The sequence below is a fragment of the Nannospalax galili genome, unplaced genomic scaffold (genome assembly GCF_000622305.1).
Source record: "Nannospalax galili isolate Female #2095 unplaced genomic scaffold, S.galili_v1.0 scaffold154, whole genome shotgun sequence".
In the NCBI taxonomy this organism is placed as follows: Eukaryota; Metazoa; Chordata; class Mammalia; order Rodentia; family Spalacidae; genus Nannospalax; species Nannospalax galili.
The window spans coordinates 2,240,974-2,252,807 of NW_008335281.1; the positions used below are offsets into that span (position 1 = coordinate 2,240,974).

General features: G+C 40.3%; 1 protein-coding gene across 6 annotated transcripts in view; it reads left to right on the plus strand.

The window, feature by feature from the left end:
• The window catches only part of Hivep2 (human immunodeficiency virus type I enhancer binding protein 2), a 209,274-nt gene extending 199,030 nt beyond the window's left edge, over nucleotides 1-10,244 (plus strand). For all 6 annotated transcript variants that reach the window (XM_029561963.1, XM_029561964.1, XM_029561962.1 and 3 more), the window contains 3 exons: nucleotides 1,086-1,187; nucleotides 1,930-2,825; nucleotides 7,790-10,244. In XM_029561963.1, the coding sequence (XP_029417823.1) occupies nucleotides 1,086-1,187; nucleotides 1,930-2,825; nucleotides 7,790-8,611 (1,820 nt within the window). In that variant the 3' untranslated portion in view covers nucleotides 8,612-10,244. The remainder of the gene's footprint in view (nucleotides 1-1,085; nucleotides 1,188-1,929; nucleotides 2,826-7,789) is intronic.
• The last annotated feature ends 1,590 nt before the right edge of the window (nucleotides 10,245-11,834 follow it).

Genomic DNA, 11,834 nt, shown 5'->3' on the forward strand with positions numbered 1-11,834 from the left:
AATTATTAGATATATAAGCAATAAATTAATAATAAAGTAAATAAAATAATAAATTGTGACATTTATTGAACTAATATTAAGCTACACAGACAGCCCTAGAAGAAGGGACAAAGAAACTTTCAACAGGCTGAGTTTCTACCTAGACTTCTGGAAGCCTGTGCTTAATGATAAGGCATGTGTTGATATACTGTTAATACATTGTCAAGACAGTAACATTGAAACAGACATGTACATTTCATCAAAGTGAATGTATAGGCTCCATACACCTGAATCCCTGACTCTCTTTTGATAAGTTTTATGGTAAAGAAATATATATGTATATATTCATATATTTATCTCCTTTTCCTTCCATAGATTCTAGATCAGGGGTGATTGGATCTATATTTAAAATTTTTCCTCATATGCATATAGTAATTATATATGTCTACAGAAATGTAAATTTAGCCATAGCTATGGATAGTTATATGTGCACATATATGTGTGTATATATATAAATATATTTATCATCATTATTAAAATGTATGGGTGGTTCAGAATTTGAGAAATTGCTCTTAGAAAATGTGCTACCATTGTCTAACAGAGAGATACTAAACAGTAGGAATGGTTTCTGTGGGTGGCTTTTTCTTCTGACCGGGGAGGATTCTTGGATCCTGATCTGTTTCTGATCAATACAAAAAGGTCTCTGGGGCCCTTGGATTATAGTGAGAATATTTCATTTTGAAATTTCTCCCAGGTGTGTTGCCTTGTTAATGTGGGATTCTGAATGATTGGCCATTTCCATAGATACTAGATCACTTTTTGGGCAGGAAAGCCTAGAATTCCAAGTCTGTCTACTCATAAAAACACCTGGCCCTGGACTTCCACATGACTTCTAGGCTAAAGAAAACCTGAGTTTTCTGAGTTTTCTGAGCCAAAGCTCTCAGGGACTGATGTTTAGAAATTGGATTGTTCATCTTAAGGTTGGAGTGAGGGATGATAAAAACAAGTATATGCTGCTCCAGATTAGCCATTCCACACAACCCGCAGCAATCAATAGAGTTTGACATCCTGTTCATTTCTCTTCTTTTATTGGTTGTATTTTCTAGGAAACCTAACAAAACACATGAAATCTAAAGCACACATGAAAAAATGTCTGGAGCTGGGCGTCTCAATGACATCAGTGGATGACACAGAGACTGAGGAAACAGGTGTGTACCTTGACTGACTTCTTCAGTATGTATACTGGAGCTTTATGGCCCAGCAATTACTTTTCATCTCATTAAATACTCACTGCAGAAAATAAAAGTGACACATTGAATTGTCTGAAATCTACTGAGAGAAAATAAAGGCATTTTGGGTGTAACTTTTGGCAGGGGAGAGAAGGCTTAATAGAAAAAATATTTTTATCTAAAAATATTTTATCTAAAACTGTGAAGTTTGATACATGATTGTGAAGCTTTTGGGGAAATTTAAAAAGCATCTTCATATGTTAGTGTTCCTATTAAGAGGAACCCTAGTAGAAAATATCCATTGTTAACCTCAGCAGAGAATCTAGGTGTCAGTCAAACCACCTGTAATAGACCACTTATGAATGTTTGCACTTGAACTCGGAGAGACAGGTTGTTGCTTTTCTTTTCTCTCTGGTGTCAATCATTAGTAACATTATCCACATCCATTTGTTTAGTGTTTTCAAATAAGACATCTCTGAAGTCTGAAATATAGATCCTATTCTGGAGTTCTCAAGGATGAAACCCAGTAGATACATAAAAAGATTAGAACCAATGTAGGGTCAGGTAAGTGCCTGGGGAAAGCTATAAGAGTTCAGATGCATGATTGTCTTCAGGGGTCCTGTGGGTGAAGGAAGGATTGTGGAAAGAGATGGAGCCCATATTAGCTCTTAGCCTCAATGTTTAGGTTTTTATCACTGTCATTATTGTTGGATTATTTCAGAAAATATGGAAGATCTGCACAAAACGTCAGAGAAGCATAGCATGTCCAGCATTTCAACTGATCACCAGTTCTCAGATGCTGAGGAATCAGATGGTGAAGATGGAGATGATAATGATGATGATGATGAAGATGATGATGACTTTGATGACCAGGGAGATTTGACACCCAAAACAAGATCACGAAGCACTAGTCCTCAGCCTCCTAGATTCTCCTCCTTGCCTGTCAATGTTGGCGCTGTACCCCATGGAGTTCCTTCAGAAAGCTCCCTGGGACATTCTTCGTTGATTAGCTATTTGGTTACTTTGCCAAGTATTCAGGTTACTCAGCTCATGACACCCAGTGAGTCTTGTGAAGATACCCAGATGACAGAATATCAAAGGCTGTTCCAGAGCAAAAGTACAGACTCAGAACCAGACAAAGACAGGTTGGACATCCCCAGTTGCATGGATGAGGAGGCCATGCTGTCTTCAGAGCAGAGCTCCTCCCCGAGGGACTTTTCCCCCTCAAGCCACCACTCCTCACCAGGATATGATTCTTCACCTTGTCGAGAAAATTCGCCAAAGAGGTATCTGATACCCAAAGGAGATTTGTCACCCAGAAGACATTTATCACCTAGGAGAGATCTGTCACCCATGAGGCATCTGTCACCAAGAAAGGAAGCTGCATTGAGGAGAGAGATGTCCCAAGGAGATGCTTCACCAAGAAGGCATTTGTCCCCAAGGAGGCCATTGTCTCCTGGAAAAGACATTTCGGCCAGAAGAGACCTCTCTCCCAGAAGAGAGAGAAGATACATGACCTCCATCAGAGCACCATCTCCTAGAAGGGCTTTATATCATAACCCACCATTGTCCATGGGGCAGTATCTGCACACAGAGCCAATTGTATTGGGGCCTCCTGTAAGTATAACTCGTGTTCTCTTTCCACATAAGCTGCAGTACATTGGCACCTCCTGATAACACAATTGAGGCATTTATTATAAAATGGGTATCTCTCAATCTGGAGAGAACCTGGTTACTGAACATAGCAGGAAGACTTTTTCAATTAATGAATCAATTTCTATTTTATATGTATGAGTGTTTTACCTGCATGTATGTAAGCACACCCATATGTACAGTGCCCACAGGGGCCAGAAGTGGATGTCAGACTTCCTGGAACTGGATTTATGAATGGTTGTTAGCAGCTATGTGGGTGTTAAGAACTGAACCTGAGTTCTCTTTGAGAGCAGCCAGTGCTCTTAATGGTTGAGCCATCTCTCTAGCCCCAGGAAGACATTTTTATCATAGGCTGTGTTAGTAACACAGCTGTGGCATTACTTTAAGTGTAACATTGCATCAGAGCAGGAATATACTTCCAGCTGGGAACAGGGGAAGCCTTCTGAAGGTTTTCTAAGGTTGACCATTATAAACATGAGTCAAAACTTTTAGGTGAAGTCCTTGGGAATGTCATGCCTGCATAGACAAACAATCAAGGACCTTTGGGTATTGGTGAAATATACTCTAAACCAGGTAAGGACTCAGCCCGTCATACTCCTTGACTTCCAAAATGTTTTTAAAACATACTCATTACATTGCCCAATGTCGGCAGACATGTGAAACTGCTCGGAACTGGAAAAGGAATGTGACACTCTAGTATTTAGAAACCGAAGACTTAAATTGTCCGCATTTCTTGCTGTTACCACCTGGTATATGCTGAGTGAGAATGCAGGCCCAGAGAATAAGCAGTCAGGGAGCTCAGGGAGAATGTTCTGCGGTTTCTAGTGTAGCCTTTACTATAAACTAAGATGTGGCAGTAGTGATTATGGAACCACAGGTTTAATAGAAAGCCATAGGTGTCTTTCCATTGGGTAAGATTTTCAAAAGTGAGTAAGGCAGGCAGAGAGCACAGACAGGCATGCTACTTTTTGAGTTAGTTTGCTTTAAATGTGGCTTTGTTGTCTCTTAGCTCTGGAGTCTGCTTGACAGCAGCACAGTGTTCCCCAGGCCTAGGAAGCCCCGCCTCCTCCCAGCTCTGTCTATCCCTGCTTTCAGGGCCAGTTCCCTCCTCTCGTCACCTACCGACTGCCACCTTGAATCATAAGCCCAGGTTGTCAATTTCAGACTTCAGGAAAGCTCCCCAGTTCCCCCATACATCCTCTTGCTTTGTTTCATAAGCCGGGTACCAAGTTCATCTTAATGGTGCAGTCCTGCAGAGACATACCCAGCAATCTGGATATAACTTATTTGCCAAGCTAATAAATTAACAAGCTAAGAAAAAGAGCTACGTGTCCGTAGATTTTGTTCTTGGCAATAGTCAAAAAGAGGAGTCTTGTACAGCCAGGGTAAGCCATTGTAGCATGAATAGGAAGCTGGAAATCCCTCCAGTTGTCTGATAGTAGGTCTGGACTAAGTATCAACTGCCTCCTCTAATAAAGATGTGGTGATACTGGCAGAGAGCACTAGACCAGCCATGCCCCACCATCCTTGGAGCTTTTATTTAGGTATTGGTCAGGTGGGTGGCAGCTGACCCGTGTGAGGCTGGCGGAGCCCATTCAAGCCAGTGCATCATGAAAACAGAGTCACTGAGTTAGCATACTGTTAAACATGTGCTGTTGTTGCTTAAAAAATTATGACAGCTCAAGCAGAGGAATAAGGTAGTAAAAGAATTAATCTCCTTTTGAATCTGTGATTGACTAGAAAGCTGTTGGGAAAAAATAGTTTTGTTATTGAATTTGCACCAATTTTTGGGGGTTCCGCTTGTTTGTTTTATTTTGCTGCTGTTTCTTTTTTAAATGCCAGCTCAACTGGATGTTTAACATAGCTGTTAAACTTCCCCACTGGAAGCCTTTGGCCTACTACCCAGTCCAATTCTCTTTAGAAAATGTGTCACCTGCTGTTTGTTCTCATGATACTAGAGAGCACAGCCAGGGCCCAAGCAAGAGCAGTGGTTTTGAGTCATCATTTACGCTGACTCATCCCACTTTAATGTCTGTGATATGTGAATGAGATTCTCTTCTCCTACTCAGAACAAAATAGACCTACCCATGCTCTGAGAGGTGTTTCTCCTGATCTTTCAGATGAAGGCTTCAGCCTCTCCAATAATCATGAAAACTTCAACTGGATATTGCTAAGCATAGTCCTTTTTCACAGAAATTCTGTTCACAATACATTGTCATTTTGCAAACACTGATGAAGGCTTCACAGGGCAGTGATTTGTGGTGTGGCGGTACCCTGGAGCTCAGTGTGATATACTAATTATCTGGTTTAGTCTGGACTTAGGGCCAGGAAGACTTAGAGGGGGCAGCATGTACCACTAGGATTCTTAGCACCCTATTATTTCTGCCCTTCGTTTTAAGATAGATAATAAAATCTAGTAGTCCCTGGCATTCATTCTTAGGATAAATACTCTTACGTTCTATGTATGGCTCAGTGAAGGGAAAATAGTATTACAGTTCTCGCCTTAATCATCTAAAAAAATATATATACATGTCTGTTTCCATCTTCAAATCTTTGTAGATAAAAAGAAAATGACAGAGGAGTCCAGATCCTCAGTGTGTAGTGTAGATTACGATTTTCTTTAGTGAAACAGTCAGGCTTCAATCACTCCTCGTTTGTCTGGTCTTAGACAGGTTGCTTTGCCTCTTGGCCTCTGTTCTTAAGTCTGCGGTAGTCACGGAGGTGGGCCATAGATATGTCTGTCCTAAAAGGAAACACACCAAGCCCCCCCGTCCCCCGTGTTTGCACATTTAGGACAGGGTCTTTACAAGGAAGGACTTGTGCTTGGTAGCCCCCTTTCTTTTGTCCCGCCTGCCATTTCCTCCTGCTCCCAGCTGTCCCTATGAAGCTTGGATCTCCCACACGAGTAGGGTGATAGATCTGGTACCTAGAATGTATATGTGTATAAGGATGTGTAATAGTATGATTGTGAGATTTTATATATATATATATATTCCTCCCATGATGCACAGTGAAGCTCAGCATTTGAGCATTTGCTGTTTTCTTACAGAGATTTAAATGAGATGGAGTGTGTCCACCGTATTATAAGGCCCAAGTAGCCAAAAAACAAAACGAAACAAAAACACATTTGTGTATTTACTTCCACGTTGTAGTCACTGAAGTTCACATCAATGAAGTCTGAACCCAAAACTTATATGGCCAACACAAAATTTTATTGGATTTAGGATGGGATAGGTGTGCTAGTTTTAGAGACTGATTCATCACTTTCGTGTCATCCTGGAGTCAGAGATCTCAAGAGGCTTTGTGTGTTAGCACGTGCCTCCCAGGGCCTTCTGCCAGCTCCTTCCTCAGCACACCAGTACAGTGTGCGTTCTCATGAGCTGTACACAGAGGCTATCATGAAATAACAGACAAAAGTAAAATAGAAAAATAACCAAGTTATATTTTATTTTAAATTTTAAAATCTATAACAACTATGATTTTAAAATGATTCATTTTCTTCAAAGATGATTATCGTGGGCATGTGAGTTCTTCGACCTTACCTGGTGTCTGATGAACACTTGCCCTTTTCTAAACCAGAGTGAAAACAAGAACGATTTATGTGTGCATAGCATTTAAGAAGTTCTTCCTTGAGCCCTAAGATTCCTACCTTTCCCAGCTTAGGAAGTCCTGGTGATTCTGGGGTTGGAGATTATACCATTTCATTTGCACTTCCACAATAAATCATTTGTTGTAGCTTGAATAAGGTATAGCCCAGAGGAGGGTAAGTGCCAAGCATGACAGATAAATCAGGTGTAATGCACGATTTCTCTGGAGCAAGGCTCCAACCTAAACAGAACTGGGTAAATCGTTAGTGGTAGGAGTCAGGACTTGAATTTTAGAACTGAAGTATCATAGAGATGAATTGGAACTTTAAAGAAAAAGATCTCATAAATTACTGCCATACTTGATAAGTTTTTAATCTATTTTAATATCTCAAAAAAACATACAAAAACCAGTGGAGCCCCTTATTAATGAGTCACATTAATTAAAACTCTGATAATCTCATTAAAGTCTGATAATCTGGCAGCCTTAAGTTGTGTTCTGCCACAGAAACAAGTGGAGAAAATAAATTCATTCTCAATACTAAAATCCTGGAATTCTTGCCCCAAATTTTAAGTATCCTTTACTTCATTGATTTCCAAGAAGACATTTATATCATAAGTAATATCATCTAAGGAATTAAGGCATGATCATCTTTGATTCCCAGCTATGAAATTTAATAAATCGTTAACTCTTAAACAAATATGATGGTTAACAACTCTAGGTGAATAGATTCATTCCAACACTGCTATCGCTGTAAGGTTTAAACAGCCTTGAACCAGGACTTGAAGAATCTTGTGTTCTTTGTTAGACCTCTCCAACAAAGGAAACAGTTTGTGAATTCTCATAATCATCCTTTTTGTGGAAAAAAAAATTTTCTTAAAAGCCTGTTGTCAACTTGTCACTCCTACCAACTCTTAGAAAAATCTTTCAACTCAGACTAATACATAAACAGATGGCATCCTATTTCCCTTTTATTTAAAAATCTCATCAGTGTTTACTAGTGGTTTTTGCTTAATAAAGTTTTCCTGGTGCTAATCCGTTCTTTTCATTTGCTTTTATGAAGAAAACAACCAAAATGTGTGTCTGTATCTAGCAGGAAAGACACTGAATGCTTTAGCACTTTGCCCTTGAAAAACAAAAGTCACTGTTCACACACCCACACCTCCATTCAAGGCTTGGAAAAGACAACTGAGAAATTTCTTGTTTTGAGAAATGGAAAGTTGTAATGGGTTAGGTAGTGAATCCTGCCTAGGTCCTGAGTCTGGGGAAGGGGGCAGGGAGGAATCTTGACGTGAGAAGAATAGTGCTGGGTTGTGAACTTGGTGCTCTGTTTCTCTGTACAGAATTTAAGAAGAGGATTACCTCAGGTTCCTTACTTCAGTCTCTACGGAGATCAAGAAGGTGCTTATGAACATCACGGCTCCAGCCTTTTCCCTGAGGGTCCTACAGACTCGGTCTTCAGTCATCTTCCACTCCACTCTCAGCAGCAAGTGCGAGCTCCTATCCCCATGGTGCCAGTGGGTGGGATCCAAATGGTTCACTCCATACCGCCGGCCCTTTCTGGTTTACATCCTCCACCCACATTGCCTCTGCCCATGGAGGGATCTGAAGAGAAGAAAGGAGCACCGAGGGAGGCCTTCACCAAGGATCCCTACCCTCTCGCCAGGCAGCATGAGAAGCGAGCCCCTCACGTGTTGCAGTCATCTGGTCTACCTAGCTCTCCCTCCTCCCCACGGCTGCTGATGAAACAGAGCACTTCAGAAGACAGCCTAAATGCTACAGAGAGGGAACAGGAGGAAAATATACAGACCTGTACAAAAGCCATCGCCTCTCTCCGGATTGCCACAGAAGAGGCAGCACTGCTTGGAGCCGATCAGCCCTCGTGGGTGCCGGAGCCCCACCAGAAACCCTTGGAAAGTGCACATGTCAGCATTAGACACTTTAGCGGGCCTGAGCCAGGTCAACCCTGTACCTCAGCTGCCCACCCTGACTTGCACAGTAGTGAGAAGGACAGTTTGGGTACATCACAGACTGCGGGAGCTCACTCCACGTTTTACAGCAAGAGTCGTGTGGATGAGAAGCAGGCAGAATTTCACAGCAGCAAGGAGCTATCGTCAAGCACAGAAGAAGGCACCGAACCTTCGGAAAAGAATCAACTACACTGATCTGAGATGCATGGACACTTTCATTTACACATTTCCCCCTTTTTTGTTGTTTTTCTAGGAATAGAGGTAATCGAGTTTATAGCATGCCTGTCCTAAGTTACAGTAGTTGGCTATTATATATACTTTTGTTATTTTGAAAGAATTAGGTAAATTAACGAGTCATCTTGAGCCTGACCAAAACAAAATTTGAAATTAACCTATTGGGTCTGGTACTTTTAAAAATTGTACAGATGTTTGTGCCTTTTCTTTACTTTGCTTATATTCTTATAAGCATTTTTTAGCAGTAATTTGTACATATTTTAGAATTTGTGTATCTGCTTTGTAATAAATGTAATTTCTTTCCCCTTTTGGACACTTGGATCTAAATGATGTAAAGGAAAACAGCATCAATATATATGTGAGGTTGCACTAAAACATATTTTTATATGATAAAAACTGAACAGCTTTTATGTACAGCTCTGATTCTGTAATACTAATATTTATTTACTTTGTTTCATAAATTGTACATTTTTTCTTAATGTTGTGGATTGCTTTTCTATGTGAAGCATGGGGTTTACTGTTGCATAACTAGAACAAAAAATGTACATTGTAAGCAAGATATTTAAGCTAGAGTATCTTATTCTGCACTTATGCATTAGTTACAAAAAAGGTAAAGGATGTATCAGTCAGTTCTTAACTTGTAAATTCTTTTTGTCTCTTGTTCGCTGGATTGACAGTAACTTAAGTGCTGATTGTGATTTTAAACGGATAGTACCGTAAAGCATTAAAGTAAACAATGTGCTATTGTGAGTTTTTTCAAAGCTTTATAAATCAGTTATAAATAATATTAAAAGTATTTGGTCTTACGTGAACATGTTGATCTATATACTCATCTAAAAATATGGGAAAAACATTCCGCCCCCTGTAAATATGTACAAGCGCACCACTGGTACAGTTTTATGTAACTCAGTTGGACACTAGGTTGCCACAGACCTATGGTAGAGTGTCTTTAAATATTAAAGTGACAAAGCACATGGGACTATGTAGAGCTTGGTTATCGGCCGGCCCGGTGGCTTGGTAGGTAGTGCTGTGCACTGCCTGTGGAGAAGACCTGGGCTTAAAATAATCTTGGTTCTTGCTGCACAGAATAGTGACTGGAACTAGGGCTACACAGAGGGGTCGCACTTGGACTTGAGGGTTGGGTGTGGAAGTGGGAAATGGTGTTGGAGACCTGCTCCCCAGCTCTTCCCATCAGCCTGTCCACAAGGTAACAGGGTTAACATCAGCACTAGGGGAAATCACCTTACCTTTTTGTACAGGGAAAGTGTCACTCCTGGCTGTCTCAGGGGGAATGAAGAGAAGCCTTCGAGGGAAAGGAACTCTTGGGAAGATGATGTCTTTTGTATATAACCTTCAGAATGACTTTGATAAGTGTTGAAGGTGGAAAGAGCCTTTGTAGGTCCAGAAGAATGGAGCAGAGGGAGGGGTATAGCAACATGTGCACACACACGCACAAGGGTGTGCATGCACACACATAATCTGGGTTATCTTTGTGCTATATAGTGGATTATAATTCTGTGAAACCAAGTTTGTATATTGAATTACGTTAAGGAGTGTTCTTTAAAAAGAGAAATAAATATACAATTACATGCTTGAGGTGTCTAGTTCTTATGTGTTCTTTTACACTGTAATTTCCTAATTTTGTTTCTTTTTTAAAAATATTTTTATTATTTTTATTTTATGTGTATGTGTGTATTGCCTGCATGTAGGTAAGTGCACCTGTGTCATGCAATGCCCGCAGAGGAAAAAGGAGGCCGTCGGATCCCCTAGAACTGGAGTTACGGACAATTGTTAGCTGTCATGTGGGTACTGGGATTTGAACGAGGTCTTCTGCAAGAATAACCAGTGTTCTTAACTGCTGAGCCATCTCTCCAGCCCCCATAATTTTATTTCTTAAAGGAATTTTGATGCTGTCAACTTACTATCTGTGCTTTTGTTAGCTCTGCCCATCCTGAGGCATGCCAACCACAAATAGTTTTTAACAACTGACAAGACAGTTATTGGCTTCCCTGGGCCATCTGATCAATACAAATAGCAGTCAATGTCTTAAATGTGGGCCTGAGAAATGGGTTCATCCAAACTGAAACCTGGGCCTGGGCATCATGTACCATATCTGAAAAGAGTCACAGATAAACAAAGGAGCTATTGTTTTCTCCCTTCCTCTCTTCTGCACAGACACATATGAAAATGAAATTGCACTTGGAGAAACCTCTTTATATTTGTTGATGTTCCTGAAGCCAAAAAACATCTGAAATATACCATAAAATATCCACAAATCCCTAGGATCTTATTTTATTCTTATAGAATATAACCCCTTTAGTAATAAAGGCAGAAGTTCATAAAAGGTTGAAATCTCTCAGTATTTTCATCATAAAAATCTCAAGTTGGTAGATTAACAGCTTATCTATTTGATTTTATGAGTCAAACTATCTTGTTAAACTGTTTTACAAAGGTCAATCTAATGTCAATACCACCTACCAGCATAAGAATCCCCAAAAGAAGGACAGGCATGATGGAGCATGCCTTTAATCAGAGCACCAGGCAGGCAGAGGCAGGTGTGTCTCTGAGATTGAGGCCAGCCTGATCTACATAGCAAGTTCCAGGCCAACTGGGGTTACAGAGAAACCTTTCACAAACAAAGAGACCATTTTGATTATGTAGGGTAGATTTTTGTGTATATTCTTCTGATGCATGGAGAGAGAGAGAGAGAGAGAGAGAGAGAGAGAGAGAGAGATTGATTCCAGGCCTTTGCTTCTCTTTCCTAATTTATCACGTGTTCACTCACTCATTGCTGAACACTTTTTGAGGGTCTACTATAAACTGATAAGATGACAGACATCTAGGATAGGAGTATTTCTGCCGTCTAGCAGCTCATATAAGCCAGAGAGATTTATATGTGAATAAATGTGTGAATTAAGATGTTAGCATTAAAAACTACATTGAATGTGTTTTCTAATCGAAAAGATTTGTTATCACAATCCCACTACTAAGAGCAGGAAGAGGGAATCTTCATCGCAGAGGTAGCCTTGGAACACAACCTGGAAACAATATGTTGGCAAAGTCAACATGATTTTTCATCACCTACAATGGAGCACTGTTTTGTGTGCTGAGTGTACTCTAAGGAGCAAAACAAAGTCCTTGTTTTCTGTGGCTTATATTTTAATGGGGGGGTACAGAAAACAAA